The 25,205-nt window shown below is 53.8% G+C and overlaps 1 protein-coding gene across 5 annotated transcripts; it reads right to left on the bottom strand.

Moving 5' to 3' along the window:
• Positions 1-208: 208 nt before the first annotated feature.
• tnk2b (tyrosine kinase, non-receptor, 2b) lies at positions 209-24,864 on the bottom strand. 5 transcript variants are annotated; one of them, XM_068340101.1, is made up of 19 exons: positions 24,601-24,864; positions 21,237-21,383; positions 11,516-11,693; positions 11,365-11,435; positions 10,636-10,896; positions 10,400-10,552; positions 10,129-10,292; positions 9,917-10,036; positions 9,689-9,815; positions 9,296-9,442; positions 9,073-9,167; positions 8,802-8,996; positions 8,618-8,709; positions 8,173-8,217; positions 7,380-7,756; positions 4,377-5,477; positions 1,530-1,625; positions 1,015-1,145; positions 209-930 (listed from the first exon to the last, which is right to left on the bottom strand). In XM_068340101.1, the coding sequence occupies exons 3-19, from the start codon at positions 11,676-11,678 to the stop codon at positions 924-926; spliced, it is 3,345 nt and encodes a 1,114-aa protein (XP_068196202.1). In that variant the 5' UTR covers positions 11,679-11,693; positions 21,237-21,383; positions 24,601-24,864; the 3' UTR covers positions 209-923. The 5 variants fall into 5 exon arrangements, with proteins under 5 accessions (XP_068196202.1, XP_068196199.1, XP_068196198.1 ...); XM_068340098.1 differs by lacking the exons at positions 21,237-21,383; positions 24,601-24,864 and adding an exon at positions 15,888-16,478 and having other exon boundaries at positions 4,386-5,477; XM_068340097.1 differs by lacking the exons at positions 21,237-21,383; positions 24,601-24,864 and adding an exon at positions 15,888-16,476.
• Positions 24,865-25,205: the final 341 nt, after the last annotated feature.

Below are 25,205 nucleotides of genomic sequence, written 5' to 3'. Positions count from 1 at the left end.
TGGCTGTCCTGACTCAGAGCAGACGATTGGCTGTCGTGACTCAGAGCAGACGATTGGCTGTCGTGACTCAGAGCAGACGACTGGCTGTCGTGACTCAGAGCAGACGATTGGCTGTCGTGACTCAGAGCAGACGATTGGCTGTCGTGACTCAGAGCAGACGACTGGCTGTCGTGACTCAGAGCTCCAGGAACAGACACAGGAGGTAGAAAAGAATTCACTCTTTAATAAAACACATTCAGACATTCTGCAGCAGAGAAACAAGGAGACAAATCACAAACCCCCCAGGAGGAAACGTTCTGGGTCTGGTTCTACAACAGGCTGGGCTGCTGGGGGCATCTGCAGGGGTGGGGGCGAGTACCAGTTCTGGGGGGCGTGTCGGGTCAGGATGGAGGTTCTGACTTTCACCTCAGAATCCTTTAAATGTAACGGGAACGGTTCCCAGATTAAAACAGAATAAATTAATCCTTAGGATTAGACCCCCCCTGACCGCTCCCCCCCTTTGGGTCAAGGATGACCTTTAGTGACCCCTGTGCTCCTTTCCTGGGTTTAGAACCAATCAGCTGCTTCTAACCCGGCTGAAGCAGCTGGAGCGTCCCGTGCTGCTGGTCTGGAGGTAACAAAAAGGACTGAAGCATCTCTGCTGTTTGTCGTCATGACGACGGGGACCCCAAGGGGCGGAGTCATCTTCTGACCGCCGGGAAAGACGCCGGACATCTGTGTTTCGTTCCGACATGAATGTCACACGTCTTCCTGTCGTCTCCCGGTCCCGGTGTGAACGGATCCTCCTGTGCTGGTGGGGTGTGTGTTGGGGGGGAGGGGCCTTCTCCATTAACACTTCAGGTCAGGGTCTAGAAACAGGAAGGTCACGACCTCTGATGACGCTTCAGTGAGGGTGAAGGTCCAATCAGAGCTGGAGGTTCCTGTCACCGCCTGCAGAGAGGACACGGGAGATGAACCCCTCCGATGACTCACATGACCTGAGACCCCGCCCACACCGGAGTGACCTCACCACACCTGTGTGTGCAGGTGGAGCCGTAGCCGTCCAGCATCTGTGTGGAGGCGGCCTCCAGGTTCCAGTCACACCCCTCCAGCAGCTTCAGGCAGTCTGAGCGGCTCCTCAGGCCCAGACGGAACAGCTGCTCCACCTGGTGGGGGAACGTGGAAGTACACGTCTGGATGGAGAAAATGTTTCTACACGCTGAAACATGAAACCCAAACTGAAGCTGAGTGTCAGTCCAGTAACAGACGAGACGCAAAGAGGAACGATCAGGTGAAAACAGACCACCTCCTGTTTGATCAAAACCCTCTCACCGCCTCGACCAATCACGGGCCTGGACCTGAATGGACACGCCCACGTCATGGTGACAACGTGTTGCACGTGGATAACAGTGAATTAATCACTGAATGAAAGCAAAATCAAACTGGACACGGATTAAAGCTCATCTGCTGTGAAGTCCGGCTTGATTGAGTCCAGATCAGTTAATTCAGGCTTTGAACCTGATTCACCAGCGGGGGGCGCTGCAGCTCACCTTCAGGTGATGGACGGCCTGGGGGACGCTCCAGCCGTGGCTGTGGAGGGCGTCCTGACACTCGTCCATCGTCACGCCGTGGACCGCCTCCTGCACCTGAAGCACATGACAGGAAGTGGGTGGGCGTGGTCAGGGTTAGGGCTCCTGCAGCGGTTTATCAACGACCCCCTCCCCTGAGCGCCCCCATACATCACAGCATCTATTAAACGCCGAGCGCTCCGTCGATGGTGAGCCTGTGAGCCCGATTGAGCCGATCGGCGTCGGATCAATACCAAAACAATCATTCTGTCAGGAACTCAGGAGACGACTCTCATCCCATCCAGACCGATATCGGATGTCGGTATGCAGTCTGAACAGTCCCAATCTGATTTTTGTGGGACGGATTGAAACCAGATTCTGGAGGTTTGGTGTCGGGGAGGGACAGAGTCTCAGTCTGACAGCTCCAAACACTCTGATTGGATACTGCAGACCGTGATGTCATATCCGCAAATACAGCAAGATCGCATTGGACACTTGTTAAAAACAGTGTGAACAGTCCTCCCTAAAAATCAGATGTGGAAGGAAATCAGATTGGAATCCAACTGGCTGCAGTTTCTGAAGCGACTCTGAAGCGACTCTGAAGCGACTCTGAAGCGACTCTGAACTGAAGCGACTCTGAAGCGACTCTGAAGCGACTCTGAAGCGACTCTGAAGCGACTCTGAACTGAAGCGACTCTGAAGCGACTCTGAAGCGACTCTGAAGCGACTCTGAACTGAAGCGACTCTGAACTGAAGCGACTCTGAAGCGACTCTGAAGCGACTCTGAAGCGACTCTGAAGCGACTCTGAAGCGACTCTGAAGCGACTCTGAACTGAAGCGACTCTGAAGCGACTCTGAAGTGACTCTGAAGCGACTCTGAACTGAAGCGACTCTGAAGCGACTCTGAAGCGACTCTGAAGCGACTCTGAACTGAAGCGACTCTGAAGCGACTCTGAAGCGACTCTGAAGCGACTCTGAAGCGACTCTGAAGCGACTCTGAACTGAAGCGACTCTGAAGCGACTCTGAAGCGACTCTGAAGCGGCTCTGAAGCGACTCTGAAGCGACTCTGAACTGAAGCGACTCTGAAGCGACTCTGAAGCGACTCTGAAGCGACTCTGAAGCGACTCTGAACTGAAGCGACTCTGAAGCGACTCTGAAGCGACTCTGAAGCGACTCTGAAGCGACTCTGAAGCGACTCTGAAGCGACTCTGAAGCGACTCTGAAGCGACTCTGAAGCGACTCTGAAGCGACTCTGAAGCGACTCTGAACTGAAGCGACTCTGAAGCGACTCTGAACTGAAGCGACTCTGAAGCGACTCTGAAGCGACTCTGAAGCGACTCTGAAGCGACTCTGAACTGAAGCGACTCTGAAGCGACTCTGAAGCGACTCTGAAGCGACTCTGAAGCGACTCTGAAGCGACTCTGAAGCGACTCTGAAGCGACTCTGAACTGAAGCGACTCTGAAGCGACTCTGAAGCGACTCTGAAGCGACTCTGAAGCGACTCTGAAGCGACTCTGAAGCGACTCTGAAGCGACTCTGAAGCGACTCTGAAGCGACTCTGAAGCGACTCTGAAGCGACTCTGAACTGAAGCGACTCTGAAGCGACTCTGAAGCGACTCTGAAGCGACTCTGAAGCGACTCTGAACTGAAGCGACTCTGAAGCGACTCTGAAGCGACTCTGAAGCGGCTCTGAAGCGACTCTGAAGCGACTCTGAACTGAAGCGACTCTGAAGCGACTCTGAAGCGACTCTGAAGCGACTCTGAACTGAAGCGACTCTGAAGCGACTCTGAAGCGACTCTGAAGCGACTCTGAAGCGACTCTGAAGCGACTCTGAAGCGACTCTGAAGCGACTCTGAAGCGACTCTGAAGCGACTCTGAACTGAAGCGACTCTGAAGCAGCTCTGAAGCGACTCTGAAGCGACTCTGAAGCGACTCTGAACTGAAGCGACTCTGAAGCGACTCTGAACTGAAGCGACTCTGAAGCGACTCTGAAGCGACTCTGAAGCGACTCTGAAGCGACTCTGAAGCGACTCTGAACTGAAGCGACTCTGAAGCGACTCTGAAGCGACTCTGAAGCGACTCTGAAGCGACTCTGAAGCGACTCTGAAGCGACTCTGAAGCGACTCTGAAGCGACTCTGAAGCGACTCTGAAGCGACTCTGAAGCGACTCTGAACTGAAGCGACTCTGAACTGAAGCGACTCTGAAGCGACTCTGAACTGAAGCGACTCTGAAGCGACTCTGAAGCGACTCTGAAGCGACTCTGAAGCGACTCTGAAGCGACTCTGAACTGAAGCGACTCTGAACTGAAGCGACTCTGAACTGAAGCGACTCTGAAGCGACTCTGAAGCGACTCTGAAGCGACTCTGAAGCGACTCTGAAGCGACTCTGAAGCGACTCTGAAGCGACTCTGAAGCGACTCTGAAGCGACTCTGAAGCGACTCTGAAGCGACTCTGAAGCGACTCTGAACTGAAGCGACTCTGAAGCGACTCTGAAGCGACTCTGAACTGAAGCGACTCTGAAGCGACTCTGAAGCGACTCTGAAGCGACTCTGAAGCGACTCTGAAGCGACTCTGAAGCGACTCTGAAGCGACTCTGAAGCGACTCTGAAGCGACTCTGAAGCGACTCTGAAGCGACTCTGAAGCGACTCTGAAGCAGCTCTGATAACGGCAGCAGACCCTCGGAGCAGATGAACACCTGATCTGCATCACTCCGATCCACTGACCAATCAGGACGGCGTGAGGCTCACTATGTGGCAGGAAGTGACCCCCGCAGGAGGATCTGTTCAGCTAACAGCAGGGGGGGGGGTGAGGATCTCGGGGCGTACCATTCTCACCCTGTCGCCGTCCGTCCGGGTGGTGACAGCCCCCCCCGTGGGCGCCGGGGGTGTGTCCAGACAGACGCGGGGGAGGCTGACGGATGTCCTCATGGCGGGCCACGGCCCCCCCAGGCTGCTGTTGTTGTTGGAGGAGAAGTTGGCCCTCGGTTCGCTTGGCGGGGCGGGCCCCGGCCCCTGGGGGTGTCCCGGGACCACCAGGGGCCTGACAGTGGCGGTGTTGAGCTGGCGGGGCTTCTCCTCCACGCCGCTGGCGGGGGGGCTCTCCCCGCCCCTGAAGAAGCGGTGGTAGCGGTCCAGGTAGGGGGGCCGCTCCGGCAGCAGGTAGTAGTGGGTGCTGCTGACCTTACGCCCGTCACGCACGATGGGCAGGATGCAGGGGCCCCTGCTGGGGGGGGGCCCCCCCTGGGCCTGGATGACTTTGGGGGCAGCATAGTTGGGGTCCGAAGCGAAGCTGTGGGTGGTGGGCATGAGTTTACCTGGAGAGGTGGAGAGGGAGGGGCCAAACAGGTGTGTGGAGGGGCAGGAGGAGGGAGGGGCTTGCATGGTGGGGGGGCTGGCAGAATAGACTCTCTGCTGGGGGGTGCCCACCACTAGACCCATGGGGCTGGGGGTCCTGGACACCGGCTGGGAAGGAGGGTCCCTGGGGGGCACCAGGGGCGGTCTCTCCTGGCCCCCCGACACGCCCTCCTTGGGGTCATGCAGGGGGGGCGACAGGGAGAAGTCACGTGACCAGCGAGTCACGCCCCTCTTACTGGGGCGGGGGGGGATGGGGACTCTGGGGGGGATCAGGGGCCTGTCCTGCTGCGTCTGGGGGCAGGTAGGCGGGGCTTGGGGCGGGGCTGGGCCCCCTGGAGGGGCGTTGAGTCTCCTCATACACTCCTGCTGGAGTTCCTGGAAGATCTGGGCCGACTGGGAGAAGCTGGACCCCCCCCCACTGGTCCTGCTGGGGAGGAACAGGTTGTCCTCCAGGGCCGGCCGGGGGGGTCCCCTAGACACCAAAGATCCCTCCTCCACCTGAGCGTCGTCAGGGCAACGGTTGTCAACCTGCAGCTCCTCAGGCTGCTGGTCGGAGCTGGTGATGGAGCTGACCTGGGAGGAAGAATGGAACATCACCACCATCACCATCATCATCACCATCATTATCATGTTCATCATCACCACCATCACCATCATCATGTTCATCATCACCATCATCATCACCATCATTATCATGTTCATCATCACCATCATCACCACCATCACCATCATCATCATCATCATGTTCATCATCACCACCATCACCATCATCATCACCATCATCATCATGTTCATCATCACCATCATTATCATGTTCATCATCACCATCATCACCACCATCACCATCATCACCATCATCATGTTCATCATCACCATCATCACCATCATCACCATCATCATCACCATCTTCATCATCACCACCATCACCATCATTATCATCATCATCACCATAATCACCATCATCATCATCATCACCATCATCACCATCATCATCACCATCATCATCATCACCATCATCACCATCACCATCATCATCACCATCATCACCATCATCATCACCATCATCATCATCACCATAATCACCATCATCATCATCATCACCATCATCACCATCATCATCACCATCATCATCATGTTCATCATCACCACCATCACCATCATCATGTTCATCATCACCATCATCATCACCATCATTATCATGTTCATCATCACCATCATCACCACCATCACCATCATCATCATCATCATGTTCATCATCACCACCATCACCATCATCATCACCATCATCATCATGTTCATCATCACCATCATTATCATGTTCATCATCACCATCATCACCACCATCACCATCATCACCATCATCATGTTCATCATCACCATCATCACCATCATCACCATCATCACCATCATCATCACCATCTTCATCATCACCACCATCACCATCATTATCATCATCATCACCATAATCACCATCATCATCATCATCACCATCACCATCATCACCATCACCATCATCATCACCATCATCACCATCATCATCACCATCATCATCATCACCATAATCACCATCATCATCATCATCACCATCATCACCATCATCATCACCATCATCATCATCACCATCATCATCACCATCATCATCATCACCATCATCACCATCATCACCATCATCATCACCATCTTCATCATCACCACCATCACCATCATCACCATCATCGTGTTCATCATCACCACCATCACCATCATCATCACCATCATCATCATGTTCATCATCACCATCATTATCATGTTCATCATCACCATCATCACCACCATCACCATCATCACCATCATCATGTTCATCATCACCATCATCACCATCATCACCATCATCACCATCATCATCACCATCTTCATCATCACCACCATCACCATCATTATCATCATCATCACCATAATCACCATCATCATCATCATCACCATCATCACCATCATCATCACCATCATCATCATCACCATCATCACCATCACCATCATCATCACCATCATCACCATCATCATCACCATCATCATCATCACCATCATCACCATCATCATCATCATCACCATCATCACCATCATCATCACCATCATCATCATCACCATCATCACCATCATCATCACCATCATCATCATCACCATCATCACCATCATCACCATCATCATCACCATCTTCATCATCACCACCATCACCATCATCATCACCATCATCATCATCACCATAATCACCATCATCATCACCATCATCATCATCACCATAATCACCATCATCATCATCATCACCATCATCACCATCATCATCACCATCATCATCATCACCATAATCACCATCATCATCATCATCACCATCATCACCATCATCATCACCATCATCATCATCACCATCATCACCATCATCATCACCATCATCATCATCACCACCATCACCATCATCACCATCATCGTGTTGTTCCCCACCTCCATATCGTCTTCGTCCTGGGCGACGTCATCATAGGTGGGGGGCGCGGGCAGTGGCCGGGCGTTCCAGTCCACCACAGGCGTGGGGTGAAGGGGGCGGGGAAGCAACCTGCAGGGACTCTGGGGGGGGGTCCGGTCCAGGATGTTCTCCGCCTCCAAAGCCAGCCTCGCCAGGGAGGGGATCTGAGCCACGAGGGTAGGCGAAGGTGCCGGGGAAGGGGCCTCCTCCCCGAAGTCGATGAGGGACACTTCGCCATGGGGGGGGCCACACCCCTGTCTGGTGAGGGGCTTCGGTCTCACACCTCTGACAGAACACGGTTTCCATAGCGATGCTGGCTTCAGGTCCTCATCACCGTTTACCGGATCGTAGAACGGCCCTGGAGACGCAAACACAACCGACACGCTTTAACACGCGACCGACACGCATTAACACGCGACCGACACGTGTTAACACGGGACCGACACGTGTCGGAACGCCACCGACACGCATTAGAAAGCAACCGACACACATCGGAACACCACCGACACACTTTGGAACGCCACCGACGCGCATCGGAACGCCACCGACGCGCATCGGAACGGCACCGACGCGCGTTAAAGGTGACGTCACAGGAAGTTGACCACTAGTCCCACACAGCTGGTCAGGTGTGATGATGTCACACAGGAAACAGGAGCCAACAGCAAAGACAGAAGAAACCACAGAGAACTGGGAGGGAACAGAGAGGGCAGCGGGGGTGATGGGTGAGGAGCAGCGGGTGAGGAGCAGCGGGTGAGGAGGGTGAGACAGACTTACTGTGGATGAAGATCGCCGGCTGAGGAGGACGAGGAGGAGGCTCCTCTGAAGAACCGAAGAAGAGAAAGAAGAGAAACCAGGAGGAAGAACGTCAGACAGGAAGAGAAGACAAGCAGAGACATCTGGTCGCCATGACACCTGACCCCTACGCAGGTTACTTCCTGTCTGCTGAGGTCAGTGTGGAGATTACTTCCTGTCTGCTGAGGTTACTTCCTGTCTGCTGAGGTTACTTCCTGTCTGCTGAGGTAACTTCCTGTCTGCTGAGGTAACTTCCTGTCTGCTGAGGTAACTTCCTGTCTGCTGAGGTAACTTCCTGTCTGCTGAGGTAACTTCCTGTCTGCTGAGGTAACTTCCTGTCTGCTGAGGTAACTTCCTGTCTGCTGAGGTAACTTCCTGTCTGCTGAGGTAACTTCCTGTCTGCTGAGGTAACTTCCTGTCCACTCACGTTTGGCGCGTCCAGGCAGCTGTGTGGGTCGAGCTCCAGTGAGGTCCACCCCCAGAACGTCGGGGGGGTCCAGGGGGTTCCCTAAATACAGACTGACAGGAAGAGACACCCCATTAGCACCGATTAGACGCCGCCGCCCCCTGCTGGTGGGCGCTGGTCATCGGCCCGTCCTGACGCTCCTTACTCGTCGATCCGGTCGGGGAAGCCCCAGCAGCGGTGGGGGTCGGAGTCTCCGTGTCCCGTGTGGATGAAGCTGTGCTTCAGGGGGCGACTGATGTCCTGAGCCGACAGGCCGGCCACCGACGTCACCACGTTCCTGGGGAACTGCCCCACCTTCAGGGTGCTTTTGTTCTGCCCCCGCCACCAGTAGTTCTCCGCCCTGAAACACACAAGCATGTTTCAGACCAGCTGACGTGTTTCAGACCAGCTGACGTGTTTCAGAACTGAAGCCACACCTCCCCTCGATGATGGTGATGATGTCATCAGCCTGGATGTGGAGCTTGTCTGGTTCATCAAAGTCCTGCAGGGCACACATGTCTGTGGGCATGGTCTGGAACACACACACACACACACACACACACACACACACACGTCAGTTGGTTGTCCTCCTGGGGGTGTAGTGTTGTATCTGTCCACCAGAGGGCGCTGGAGCTCTGCTGGTGACCCCCCCCCCCCTACCTCCTGCAGGAACTCCCTGAGGGCGATGAAGGTGGGGCGGTCTTCAGGTTTGTGGGCCCAGCACTGCAGGACCACGTTGTAGACGTCCTGGGGACAGTCGTCAGGGCGGGGCAGGCGCTCACCCACCCGGTCCACCTTATGCAGGATCTGGATCAGACCAGCAGGGGTCAGACAGCAAGAGGGCAGCTTCATGACCTGAGTCCATGTTCTTGTTACTAATCTAATCTGGATTAATCTGGTGCTACAGTAGTCTGGATTAATTGTGTGCTCCACGTGTACCCCTTAATTTAATCTGAATTAATCTCATGCTTCATGTTTGTTATTAATAATAATCTGGATTGACCTCATACTCCACGTGTTTCTGTTATTATTAATAATCTGTGTTAATCTGACCTGGCTCCCGTTCAGGCCCAGCCAGGGCTCCTGTCCGTGGGTGAACATCTCCCACAGGGTGACCCCAAACATCCAGGTGTCGGAGGCGTGGGAGAACGTTCTGGTCTTCAGGCTCTCTGGGGCGCACCTGCAGCAGGAAGCAGCAGGGTGAAGGGGATTGTGGATAATCGCCCACAGCTCCGTCCAGCGGGATCCTTCCCATGATGCAGTGCGTGAGGCCCCACCCACCAGGCGAAGGGCACCTTGCGGTGCTCCTGCATCACGTAGTGCTCGTCGTTGTTGGGCAGCGCCCTCATCAGGCCGAAGTCCCCGATCTTCACCCGGTGCGGCGACGCCAGCAGTATGTTCCTGGGGGGGAGGGGACGTCACATGATCAACCACACGGGTCGGAGCCACGCCCCCTGGCCGTGGCGGCGGTGCGGAGACGAGAGCGCCCCCACCTGGCGGCCAGGTCCCTGTGGATGAACCTCCTCTGCTCCAGGTAGGCCATCCCACACGCCACCTGCACGGCGTACCGGCACAGCGTGTGGATGGACACGGGCCCCTGGGGGCGGGGGCCCCGCAGGCGCTCCAGCAACGACCCCAGGGGGGCCAATTCAGTCACCTGCAGGCAGGGGGGGGGGGCATCTGAGTGTGAACAGGAGGGAGAGACCAGAGGAACCCGAGCTGGTTCGTGTGTGTGTGTGTGTGTGTGTGTGTGTGTGTGCACACCATCCTCAGGGGGGGGCTCAGCACCACCCCGTACAGGCGGGTCAGGTTCTGGTGGTCCAGGCTGGTCATGGCGTTCACCTCGCTGATGAAGTCGTCCAGCGCGTCGGGCTGACTCAGCACGTCCGTCTTCAGACACTTCACCGCCACGTTCAGCTGCGGCAGGAAGTGACACGTGTCGGCGTGGGGGGGGGTCGTTCTGGTGGAACAGGAAGTGAACGGGGTGGGTGTGTCCTCACCAGCGTCCCCGCGGGCGTGAGCCACTCCCCCCGCCGCACCACGCCGAACGAGCCGTCGCCCAGCTTCTCCAGCAGCGTCAGGTCCTTCTCCGGGATCAGGCAGGTCAGCTGCTGCCCCCCAGGAGGAACGCCCCCCAGCTGCGTGGCCAGCACCCCCTCCCCCAGGCCCAGCGGGGGGGTGGGACACAGCTTACGGAAGGAGGAGGCCGGCTGACCCTGCGGGGGGAAGTCGCCCCCATCTGGACGCCGCCCACTGAACACCTGGGGGGGGGTGATGAGGTGCTAGCATCAGCTAAGATGGCTTCAGAGACAGAGGTGTGAACGAATCCCCAGGGGGGGGTGTGATATAAACAGTAGGGGGCAGGGCCAGGCAGAGTGGGGTGGGGCCTAACATTCACACCAGACCAGACATGACATAATGCTGAGCCATTTTTAAAAACACCCCATCACTGGGGGGGGACGGGTGCCACATTCAGGGTATTCACACACACACACACACACACACACACACACACACACACACACACACACACACACACACACACACACACACACACACACACACACGCTCAGGGCTGAGGAAGCAGATTACTTTGCTGAGAATGAGCCAGAAAGGGGAAGCAGACAGGTGTAATTATAGATGTGTGTGTGTGTGTGTGTGTGTGTGTGTGTGTGTGTGTGTGTGTGTGTGTGTGTGTGTGTGTGTGTGTGTGTGTGTGTGTGTGTCACCTTGCTCATCCACGACTTGCGTTTGCACACAGCTTTCTTCCGTTTCACAGCCTCCCAGAGTCGCCTCTGACCTGGAAAACACAACACCATGAGGCCCCCACACACACACACACACACACACACACACACACACACACACACACACACACACCTGGGCGGCCCATGCCGATCTTCTCCAGGTCTTCATTCTTCACGTAGTCGAAGTGTGACAGGCGCGTGACGTTCAGGTCGTCGCGGATCCTCAGGAAGTAGTGCTGCAGCTGCACCTCCCTCAGCAGCTCAAGCAGCCAATCAGTGCCCTCCTCGCTTTGCATGCCGCCGCCCAGCTTCTGCCCACGCAACACAGAGAAGAGAACACCTCACAGCGCTGGGATTCGAACACGCAACCTGCAGCCGGGGTGAGTCGCCAAGCAACAATCAGGCAGAAACACAAACACAGGAAGCTGAGCTGAGATCCAGGAAGTAGCTGCGTCCGGACGCTGACATCATCACACCAACAGGAAGTAGCTGCGTCCGGACGCTGACATCATCACACCAACAGGAAGTAGCTGCGTCCGGACGCTGACATCATCACACCACCAGGAAGTAGCTGCGTCTGGACGCTGACATCATCACACCACCAGGAAGTAGCTGCGTCCGGACGCTGACATCATCACACCACCAGGAAGTAGTTCCTGTTTCCATGACAACGCCACATGTGAGGAATGAGGGTCAAGATGGGGGTGCCGAACCCCCAGACCGTGTGCTCTGGGTTCGGGTCAGACACAGGTCGCCTTGACGACGCATCTGACCCGGATCGACGCTGACAGGCGGGGAGGAAACACTGATGCTCCGCCCAGGTGCTCGTCCTGCCCTCTGATTGGACGGAGCAGAGGAGGTGTGAGGTCAGTGGGAGGAACGGGCCTCCGACGTTGAAGTGTGACTCCTAGAGGGAGTGTGAGGAATCCAGCCGGGGGTCAAAGGTCACGCAGAACACGGGTCGGTTCAAAACGGCGTCAGACGCACACACACACACACACACACAGGTTGTCTCCCCCCCACGCGCCAGCTGTTTCCAGATAATCATGCCGCCACCAGCTGGGGGCGTGGTCAACTCACTCTGTACAGGTGGAGGTGAGCCAGGAAGGGGAGGGACTTCTTCAGCTTGTCAAAGCGCCGCATCCTGAATCGACGGTCCTGGCCCGACGCCGAACAGAAGAAGACAAACGTGTGTGGGGGGGTCCAACACGGGGAGGGGGGCTACTGGTCTGTCACACCAGAACCCTCCAGGCTGACGCTGCTGCCCCCGGGGCAACCCGTGGACCCGTGGGACAGAACTCCACGGCAGGGGGGGGGGGCGGATACCTACAAGCCGCTGAGCAGATCCACTACAGTCCATGGTGGGGGGGTCTATCAGCTGCAGCTCCTGAAGGCGACAGGCATTCACCACCCCCGGGCGGCGAAGGGTTAATCACTAGGGAGTCCTACAGGGGGGGTCCATGGGGGGGTCAGGAGTCTGAATCCACAAACACCACTCTGATCCCAGTCCGACCAGCAGAACCCCCCCGACTGCTGAGAGCACTGAGGGAGAGACGGGGAGACACGCCCCTTCCTCCGCCCCTCACAGACACACACACACAAACACAGACACACACACACACACACACGCACACGCACACGCACACACACACACAGAGACACACACACACAGAGACACACACACACACACACACACACACACACAGAGACACACACACAAACACACACACAGACACACACACACACACACACAGACACACACACAAACACAGAGACACACACACAAACACAGAGACACACACACACACACACACACAGACACACACACAAACACAGAGACACACACACACACACACACACAGACACACACACACACACAGAGACACACACACACACACACACACACACACACACACACACACACACACACACAACCACACAGAGACACACACAGAGACACACACACACACAAACACAGAGACACACACACACACACACAGAGACACACACACAGAGAGACACACACACACACAAACACAGAGACACACACAGAGACACACACACACACACACACACACACACACAGAGAGACACACACACACACACACACACACACACACACACACACACAGAGACACACACACACACACACACACACACAGAGACACACACACACACACACACACACACACACAGAGACACACACACACACACACACACACACACACACACACACACACAGAGAGACACACACACACACACACACACACACACACACACAGAGAGACACACACACACACACACACACACACACAGTTTCCTTCCACCTCCTGGAGTAAAAATAGGACTCTTCTGTGATTCCGTCTCTGGTCAGACGTCCAGACAGCTGGGGGGGCCAGCGAGTGGGGGGCCAGCGAGTGGGGGGCCAGCGAGTGGGGGGCCAGCGAGTGGGGGGCCAGCGAGTGGGGGGCCAGCGAGTGGGGGGCCAGCGAGTGGGGGGGGTCTCTGATTTCACATTTCCTACGGTCCCTCGATGCATCGTTGGGTCTCACAACGACGCCGTGTGTTCACGTCCTGGTCCGGGGGGGGACAGAGGAGCATTTGATTCGGGGCCAAAGGTCACATTCATCTGCAGGATGGGGGGCTGGTTTCCTGTCACCCCCCCACACACACACACATCTTATCTGCATACATATCACTTTCAAGTTTCAGTGCTGGGGGGGGACTCAATCCCAGTTCCTGTTCTCCATCCTCACCGAGTCCAGACGGGTAGTGATTGGGATCCAGATGGGGGGGGTAACTTCCTGCTAGAGGACCAACCCCCCCCCCCATTGATCCCTGTTCTTCCTCCTTCCTCCTCTGGCCAAAACACATTTTCTCCTTTATTTGGTGCTGCTTTTGTTTCCTGCTTCTAATCCTCCAAAAATGTTACCCCCCCCCCGATTGGCTGACTGTAAACAAACCTTTACCAGCTGCTTCCAGACCCCTCCCAGCAGGAAGCCCCTCCCACCCCGCCTCTCACCAAAACGCCGCTGTAGCTTTTCTAATTTCACCAGTTTTAGTTCCGGTTAATGAAAGCCTTCAGGAGTCGACCTGTCGCTGCCCCCCCCCAAAACACCCCCACCCTCAAAAGCCTGAACAGGGCGTGGTCTCTTTCACTGTGATGTCATCACTGTGTAGCGTGACTCCGCCCATTCGAGGATGCTCATGTGTGGCAGTGGAGCTCGTCTGAATGTGAACGCCGATCGAATCGGTTAATGATGATGAACACACACACACACAGATACAGGTGAGTCAGGTGAGGTCGTGTGAGGTCGTGTGAGGTCGTGTGAGGTCGTGTGAGGTCGTGTGAGGTCGTGTGAGGTCGTGTGAGGTCGTGTGAGGTCGTGTGAGGTCAGTGTTCTCCAGGACAGAGGCATGAACCTGAACCCACTGTGGGAATATAGAACGTGTTTGTGAGACAGACACAGAACACGTGTGTCCCCTTTTCGGTCGCTTGGCCTAATATGGATAATTCCTGACGGCCCCCCCACTTAAGCCCCCCCACACTAAAGCCCCTAACATCTCCTTAATCCAGCCCTCGTCTCCTCTGACCCCCTTAAGCTTCTGCTCCTAAAGGAAACATTCACACAGCGTTTCCTCCTGAAACGGGTCTCCTCACACACGTTTCTGATTGGACACTGCAGCGTCCCACGGCTGAACGGTGTCCCTGAACGCCACACGTTAATCCTCATGATGTTTACCTCCCAGCCTGACTGTCACATGACATCAAAGCAGACAGGAGGGGGGAGAAACCACTCCAGAGTGGGGTGGACGGATCGTACCATTGTCCTTTAGCAGCGAAACTTCAGCGTTTCCATCAATTACATTAACGGATGAGGTGGGCGGGGCTAAACGCCACACTGTGACCCGTCATTCATCGACGACCTCATGGATTTAGCACGCAGGTGGGCGGAGCTTCAATTAATCATTATAATCCAGTGGGTTAGCACCCTCAAAAACATCGCTAAAGGGTAACGGTGAGGTCTAATGGCTAACGGTGAGGGCTAATGGCTAACGGTGAGGTCTAATGGCTAACGGTGAGGGCTAATGGCTAACGGTGAGGGCTAATGGCTAACGGTGAGGGATAATGGCTAACGGTAAGGGCTAATGGCTAACAATGAGGGCTAATGGCTAACGGTGAGGGCTAATGGCTAAGGGTGAGGGCTAATGGCTAACAGTGAGGGCTAATGGCTAACGGTGATGGCTAACAATGTCAGATCCCTGACGGAGGAAAATAGCGACTGTTGAAATTGGTGACCTGAAGGTCAAAGGTCACGTCGACTGATCGGAGCTCAACATATTAGCATGGCACAAAATTAGCATTAGCACAGTGCACCAGAGTACAAGTAAATGTGTTTAACTGGAGATTAACTGCAGGAGATGAACAACCAGCGACCCCCCATCACCACCACAACCCCTCCCAGATGTTAGCAGCTGTGTCACATCTTCAGCGCTATGCTAACCTCTTCCTCGTCGCCGGGGAGGCGCTGGCGGTTGCATTCCGACGTGTCCTGCAGCCTCTGGTATTCAGCCGTCTCCCCCATGGCGGGGGTCCGGGTGTTGATGGGGGGGTCTTCAAACAGCCACGGCACCAGGCGGGGGGTAACCCACACACGTAGCCAGTCAGCTGGTCATGAGGAGACGTCCTGACAGCACTGATGCTCTCGTCTTCATCATCGCGCCCCCCCCCCCCGGAAACGGCCAGACGATGAGACACAGCTGATCCTCCGTGGAAACGGGTGTCGGCGGGACTGCAGACGGTGATCCTCCGTTAAAACGCCGTTTGTCCGTCTGACCGCGGCGGGATGTGACCTCTGATCGCCCCCCTCCCCTGAGGATGAGGCGTGGCTACCCTCGCTCGCCGTCGCCCCCCACCTGGCGCCAACGCATCCTCTCTCAGCGGACGGCGTGCAGGAGTCAGTTCTCTCCTCACCTGCTTCATCTCATCCCTCCTTTGTGTGCCCCCCCCACGGATCCCGAGCATCCGTCCAATCGGGTTGCTGGCTCGCCTCTGACGGTTGCCGTGGCGATCGATGCCTAATCCCTCACTGCTGCTGCTGTTGTTGTTGCCCCCCCAAACCCTCCCCCCTAACTTGCTTTCCCTCCATGTCAGCCGTCGCCCTCCTTTATCGCCGTGGCAACATTCACCCCCCCTCCCCCGCCTCCAGTCCTGACAGGATAGGCCAATGGTGGCGAGGCGTGCCGACCTGTAGCAAGAGAGGAGGGAGGGGCATTGTGGGAGGGGGGGGGTTAATCCCCCCCCTCACACGGCCGTGTGTGTGTGTGTGTGTGTGTGTGTGTGTGTGTGTGTGTGTGTGTGTGGCTATAGAGCAGCCATCTGGATCCTGCTGAGTGGGCATCAGGGCCCCGCCCCCATTCTGTCAATCAGGTCAGAGGAGTCACCAGTGGAGACTCCGCCCCCTCCATCATCATCCATCATCCATCCATCCATTCATCCTTCCATCATCCAATTTATGATCCATCAATCATCCATCCATCCATCATCCAACCATCATCCAACTTATCATCCATCCATTATCCATCCATCCTCCATCATTCCATCCATCCATCCATCCTCCATCCGTTCATCCATCCTCCATCCATCCATCCATCTTATCATCCATTCAACATCCATCCATCCTCCATCCATCCATCCATCCATCCATCCTCCATCCATCCATACTTCCATCCAATCCATCCATCATCCATCCATCCATCCTCCATCCATCCATCATCCAACTTATCATCCATTCATCCTCCATCCATCCATCCTCCATCCATCCTCCATCCATTCATCCTCCATCCATCCATCCTCCATCCATCCTCCATCCATCCTCCATCCATCCATCCTCCATCCTGTGGGTGACACGCCCACTGTCTTCTGGTCTACACCTGTCCCGGGTCTGCTGGAGCTGATCCCAGCTGGTTACGTGGGAAAGGTGGGCTACACCCCTGCCAAGACGCCAGCTCATTGCGGGGCCACATGAGAGATAAACAAGCACACAGACCTACAGACAAGTATGATCACGTCACCGTAATGTTCAAGGGGGGGGGGGGCAGAACCCACACACACAGACGAACTTACAGGTCAATCACTAATAATCAATCAATCAATCACACCCAAACATTACGTTACCACGGAGAAATCAACCGCAGAAAACTTATTATGGCTGAGGAGAAACTTTCATCCCGAGGTGGATTTCATTTCATTTTGTGTGACTATAGAGAATCATGGAGGCCCACCTGTTTGATCTACTCTCATTTAGATCAATCAATCAACTTTTATTTATACAGCGCTTAATCACATCTGAAGACATTTCAAAGTGCTTAACAGACAGAAAGCCAACAATGCCCTCCAGAGCAGCATAAGCAACCGTGGGGGGGGGGCTCCCTCATTGAGGAAGAAACTCTGGGAAGGACCCAGGCTATGGAGGGGGGGTCATGCACCCTGACCTGTTGGTTGGGAAAGAGAAACACACTGGTGACAGAGATAGGTCAAGGAAAAGAGACACAGAGAGCGCTGTGATCCATATCCCACCTGTTTGATCTACTCTCATGCAGATCCACATCCCACCTGTTTGATCTACTCTCTCATCCAGATCCACACCCCACCTGTTTGATCTACTCTCTCATCCAGATCCACACCCCACCTGTTTGATCTACTCTCTCATCCAGATCCACACCCCACCTGTTTGATCTACTCTCTCATCCAGATCCACACCCCACCTGTTTGATCTACTCTCTCATCCAGATCCACACCCCACCTGTTTGATCTACTCTCTCATCCAGATCCACACCCCACCTGTTTGATCTACTCTCTCATCCAGATCCACACCCCACCTGTTTGATCTACTCTCTCATCCAGATCCACACCCCACCTGTTGACTCAGTTCAAACTCAACCTGCCAGCGTGGCACACTGATGTCACCGCGGTGAGGGCGTGGCAAGATGATGTCACTGCTGTCAGGGCGTGGCACGCAGGGCAGCTTGAGTTCACCCTCATCGCCAACACCCAGGTGACCAACGCCCCGGGTGACCCCCCTGTTGAGTCCAAACCAAACCGTCACCCCCCCAGAGAAGCTTTTAGATCCCCACCCCCCTCACCCAGCAGGCTCAGTGGGGATCAATCACAGTCGGGCGTGGAGTCAAACACTTTAATGGCTTCCATTTCCAGGACTCCATCCCAAAGGGGGGGTGGGGGGTGAATACCTCCACAAATCCATGCTCACCCCCCCTTCCTGGAAAGATTTCCAGTTCGGCCCAGTCGGAGGTCAGCGGACACGTTTGACAAATCCACCGGACGGAGGAGTGTGAAGACACAAAGACGTGTGTGTGTGTGTGTGTGTGTGTGTGTGTGTGTGTGTGTGTGTTTCTGGGAAGTGTTAAAAGGGCACGTGGTGTTTGCTTTCCTCTGTCCCTGCAAACAGGTGGAATTTAAGAGGCTGGTCTGAAGCCTGTGTGGCAGCGGGGGGGCGGGGGGTGGCAGCACCGGGGCAACGGTTTAGGGGGCAGGAGAGGGGGCGGGGGGCTCCCGTTGACTTCCTTAATCCCCTTGCCTGCCATCCAAGGTCACAGGTGATGGGGAATGCAAATCATCACACAGCCGTGTGTGTGTGTGTGTGTGTGTGTGTGTCTGTGTGTGTGTGTGTGTAAGGGGGGCAGTGGGGGGGTTCTGGTCCAACCAGAACCAACTGGAGCTGAACACCTTCCTTCTGAATTCAGACTCCGTGAACGATGTGGTCCTCAGGTTCATTTCTCCATGTGGCCACAGGGGGGCAGTGTGAGGGTTCTGGTGGTGTTAGTGGGGTCATTGGAAACGTTCACCCGCAGGTTCTTCCTGTCATGTGACCCACAGGAGAGCAGCACAGGAAGGAGGAGCTGCTGCTGATGGTTTAATGTCGCTCCAATAAAGACGAATAAAGAGCAAACGGTTCTAACTGACGTCAGTTAGGTCTACTGTGTGTGTGTGTGTGTCTGTGTGTGTGTGTGTGTGTCTGTGTGTGTGTGTGTGTGTCTGTGTGTGTGTGTGTGTGTCTGTGTGTCTGTGTGTGGTCAATGTGTAAGCTGCTCTTCCGCTCCCTCTTGAGCAGATAAGATACGACAATTCACACAGACACACACACACAGACACACACACACACAGACACACACACACAGACACACACACAGACACACAGACACACACACACACACAGACACACAGACACACACACAGACACACAGACACACACACACACACAGACACACAGACACACACACACACACAGACAGACACACACACACACACACACACACCCCGTGGGAGGTGTCCGGAGGTGAGCTGTTCCAGGGTCATTTCATCAGGAAACCTGATGCGTAATAACTGGGGGGCGGGGGCGGGGGTGGTAACACAACACCTGTCTGTCTGTATAGAACGGATCACGACAAACATCCACAGGTCAAAGGAGAGAAGCGACAGCGAGGCGTCGACGGGGGGGGGGGGGGGGTGTCAGGTAGAATAACAGCCAACACCCACAGTCCATGAGACTCCCCAGGGGCCCCCTGTTCTCCAAGTTCTCCTGTCAGTCTGGGCCCCCCAGGCCCTGCATGTATTCAGAAACACTCCCCCCCACAAAAAGCAGCCTCACTGGTCACCGCCCCCAATCCCCTTTAAGCCCCACCCCCTTCCTCAATACTTCCTGTCTCCCTTCCCCACACAAGTTCAAGCAGTTCAGGAGCATTCACTCACTCATTCATTCATTCATTCCCTCAGTCATTCACTCATTTGTTCATTCATTCATTCATTCATTCATTCCCTCAGTCATTCACTCATTTGTTCATTCATTCATTCATTCATTCATTCCCTCAGTCATTCACTCATTTGTTCATTTCAACCTCGACACTTCCTGTTTTATTTTCCAAACTAAAATCCTTCTAGTCTATTTCTAAATGCTTTTATTGTGACACCCGTCTGATAACATCTCTAGTGGGGTTTCTACTTTCATGTGAAATGCATGTCTATCATTTCATCTTTCATCATTTCATCTTTCATCATTTCATCTATCATCATTTCATCTTTCATCATTTCATCATTTCATCATCATCGTTTCTCTGGCTGCATGAATTTTATTACTTTGACACTAACATCAAGAAAATTCATGGATTTTTTGTGAGAAATAAAAACCCATTTATGAGCACGTTAAATTCAACGAGGCAGCCATGAGCACCACCTAGTGGTGGACTCTGGTATTACACCTCCACGTTACTTGGTCTGTGAACCCAGACTGAAAGGGTTTATACTAGCACCACCCAAAACCAGATTCAACTTCTATCCGCACACACACACAGACACACAGACACACAGACACACACACACACACACACACACAGACACACAGACACACAGACACACACACACACACACACACACACAGACACACACACACACAGACACACAGACACACACACACACACACAGACACACACACACACAGACACACAGACACACACACACACAGACACACACACACACACACACACACACACACACAGACACACAGACACACACACACACACCTCAGAGGTGAATAGCTCCCATTCAGACACTGAGCCGGTTTCACTCTGAGGAGTCACTGTTTGGTGTGATGTCATGTCTGCACCGTTCACACACACACACACCGCTCACACACACACCGCTCACACACACACCGCTCACATACCGAGACGCACAGAAAACACACAGCGTGCCAGATAAACCTCCTGGATGCGTGTTTACCCAGCACACACACACACACACACGTTGTCTGAGTGGCTGACACCTGTGATGGTCTTACCTGGTTGGGTCTGTCGTCTCAGGTGGTCCTCATGCAGTCCTGGCTCCCGGTCCACTGAGGTGAGGTTCTGGCCTGCTATTGGTCCACGGCACCGCAGGAGTCATCCTCATCCATCGGCCACACCCACCAGTTCTCTACGGGACCCGCCTGGAGAGAGAGTGTGTCAGGGGTCAGAACCCGCTTCTCATTGGACAGAGAGCTTCATCACCACCAGCCTCTGACGGGTGATGGGGGCGGGTCGGATACTCTTCATCGTTCACCTCCACATCATCATCATCGTGTGTGAGGTGGAAACACCTTCAGGCTGCTGCCGATTTTTAGCTGCCTCTCAAAACACATTTTACTTCATTTCAGAGCAAATGAAACTTTACAGCGAAGCAGTGGAAACGGAGACACAACCAGCAACACACACACACACACACACACACACACACACACACACACACACACACACACACACACACACACACACACACACACACACAGTGACAAAGAGCCGCTTCCTCCTGGAACAATGACCTCCATTGACGTGAGAACACGAGTGAAGGTGTGACGACGTCTACTGGGGAACACACACACACACACACACACCACAACACATAGACACACACTCATCCAGCAGCAGGCTGCTGCTGATGTCATCATTCATGATGATGACATCACCGACGCCTGTCAGCTGTAGGGCGCCAGAGGTTTGTTTTTACAGGTTTGTCTGCTGCCAGCAGCGCAGCAAGGAGACGGTGGGTAAAAGCTGCAGCCCCCACCCTGCACACAAACACTGCCCCTCCCTGGAGGGGAAGTGTAGAAATAAAACAGGGATAAACCAGAGATAAACCAGAGATAAACCAGACATAAGCCAGACATAAACCAGAGATAAACCAGAGATCAACCAGAAATAAACCAGAGATAAACCAGAGATGAACCAGAGATAAACCAGACATAAGCCAGACATAAACCAGAGATAAACCAGAGATCAACCAGAAATAAACCAAAGATAAACCAGAGATAAACCAGAGATCTTTACTGATTCTCAGGACCAACGGCGTTAGTCTCCTTGGTCGTTCTCCAAACCCACATCACGATGGTGTCAAACGTGTTCCATCATGGTTATTATTCATTTATTAATGTGATTCAGTTTCTGCAGGTCTCATAGGTCCTCAGGCCTCACCTGAAGAACCAGACCAGACTCATGCAGGAAGTCCCTCTGACGCTCCTGCAGAATCTGACATCCAGTTGAGGAATTAGCACCAGTACGCTTCCGTTAGCTAACGGCTAAACGTTAGTGAACATCAGAGATGACACAAACAGCTGATCTGTAACTTCAAATTTTATCCTTTAGCGTCAAAAACTAACTAAAAATACAACAAAATAAAACACTGACGACAGTGAGAATTGTTGCACTCTGCACCATTTCTCCATTTTTACCTCAACTTATCAGACAATTCTGTGAATTGTGGGAAACAAAGGTTTTAGTTTGCACTGGTGAGTGTGATCGAGGGACTCCGCTGACATCACACCTTTAGCTTCACGTGGACACACACACCTCACCACAGGAGGTACTGATGTTCATGTGTTTAACTCATTAACCACTAGTCCTGGTGTGTAGCTAACATGTCTCTCTCACCACAGACTCGTGGTGTGAAGGTGAAGAAACAGGAAGGACGCGAGTCAAAGCTCATCAGATGTGACTCAGAAGATGCTTCAGGCTTCAGCTGTGCTTTGGTACGATGGCGCTGTGTAGCCTAGCCTAAACACAAGCCTAGCTACAGATGCTGTATTAGCGTAGCCTGCGCTCAATGTTACCTTTGAGCTACGTTTCCACCTCCAGACTGGAGTTACATCCTGTTTCCTTCAAAATAAAAGCCAATCATCATCAATGATTTTCAAAGTCGGACACTCAGACGTATGACAGTGACCTGGACCTTTGACCCGTCGGGTCAGAGCCATTGGGGTCAGAGTGATTGGGGTCAGAGCCATTGGGGTCAGAGTGATTGGGGTCAGAGTGATTGGGGTCGGTCCCATTCAGCCAATCAGGTTAACTGTAGCCATAAAGATCCATCCTGTGTGGACGGCTGTCATCATAAAACATCACTAATCTTCTGATAATGAGTCATTAGAGCACCTGTGTGTGTGTGTGTGTGTGTGTGTGTGTGTGTGTGTGTGTGTGTGTGTGTGTGTGAGAGAGAGGCCTCATGTCTGACTCCTGGTCTGCGTTCAGTGAGCAAACTGTTCACAAGCGTTCTGACTGGTTCGTTGCTCATCATTCTATGGAGAGTCAGCGAGGATGCTGGGACATGTAGTCCAGCAGACACACGGTGGAATCACTATTTTTCACCATTACTCCTGGTTTGAGCTCCTGCTGGTTCCCTGACGCTACAGAACGATTCTTTAGGTTTTCAGTGTTTGGTACTGAACGGTTATCAGGTGCTGCAGGGACGGATGTTCAGACATCAGGAAATCTGACTTATTGATCCTGTGTGATCAGAGCTTCACACACTGACTGGTGTGAAACACAACACCGAGGGTGGAACTCAGATCACATGACACCTGCTGATTATAATATAACTAATTTATTTACTGCATTTGCCACATTCGTGAGCCACTGGTATTAATTGACGTCATTGTTCATCTATATGTGAATTTAATTTAGAAACAGTCGTGAGTGGAGAATCTTCACAGAGATGTTTCACTGCGAACAGAATGTTCTTCTGCAGGAGAGTCGCTGGAATAAATGATAAAGAATAGGATTTAACTTTTAAATTAAATTATAAATGGAGTTTGACTTCATAGAAAAGCACCGCTGCTAGCTCCGCTGCTAGCGCCGCCGCTAGCTCTGCTGCTAGCACCGCTGCTAGCGCCGCTGCTAGCGCCGCCGCTAGCTCTGCTGTTAGCTCTGCTGCTAGCTAACAAACAGCTACGAGGGTGGGTCACGTGACGTAAAAACGTCACAAGCAGCGGACGGTCGTCATTTTTAGCGCTACTTTCCATGAATGTTGCTGAAAAACTGTTAAAACAACCAGGAAAACGGACACGGAGCCGAGGACGGGACTTCACCGAGGAGAACCGTGATTGGATGTCTCAGCGCAGCACAAAACAAAGGTGGAAGCTGATTGGCCACGTGGCGCACGCGATAACTGTGATAGGACAGACGCAGGTAGAAGGATGGATCCTGTTCTTGTGATCATTTCGTGTTTAATCGCAGGAACAGGCGTTTGGGTGGATTTGACGGGAGTTTTAACGAGCTACGGATGAAGCGAAGCGGTTAAAACCGTTTAAAACCGTTCCTGTTGAACATGTTTTTACTGCGGACATTAATTATTCATGACTCCTCTGTTCACGGAGTGTTTACACGGCGCGCGCCTACCTGTCACCTGTTGTCACCTCCGGTTCCGGTGGGCTTCGGCGCTGCGACGCCCCGGCTAAAGCTCCGCCGGTCCCGACATGCGTGCAGCTCCACGGGGCTCCGCCGCGGGGGGACGCGGGGGGACGCGGGGGACGCGGGGGACGCGGGGGAGCGGCACCGACACCGCGTCCGGCTCGCGCCAGTGCTGAACGGGGGGCGAACGCACGAGCCCGGCCGACAACGGAGTCGGTGTTCGAGCTCGAGCCGCTGGCGTCAGCTCTGTGCCGTCTTTGTGGGGAGCAGAGATCGTCTCTGTGTGAGACGAGGGCTCACTCCAACTCGAAACACAGAAATCCGTGTCTTTAAAACTCACCTTAACGTTTGATTAAACAGTTCGACTAAAATGAATTAAAAACAACATTTTAAGTAACAAAAATTTTAATAACTTTACTTAAAATCATTTATCAAACTGTGGTCTGCATTTGTTCCCGCGCAGCGGAAGTCAGTAGCAGTGAGACCTCCTGTCTTTGTTTCAGCTGTAGCTACCATGGAGACGGTCAGCCCACTCTTAAAGGGACAGGACACCCTCAGTGCCACGGTTGTGACGTAGGACTCACACATTTACA

This window comes from Antennarius striatus, chromosome 18, assembly GCF_040054535.1.
Source record: "Antennarius striatus isolate MH-2024 chromosome 18, ASM4005453v1, whole genome shotgun sequence".
Lineage (NCBI taxonomy): Eukaryota > Metazoa > Chordata > Actinopteri > Lophiiformes > Antennariidae > Antennarius > Antennarius striatus.
The sequence above is the reverse complement of the archived record's forward strand: the minus strand, read 5'-3'. Positions and strand labels throughout refer to the sequence as shown.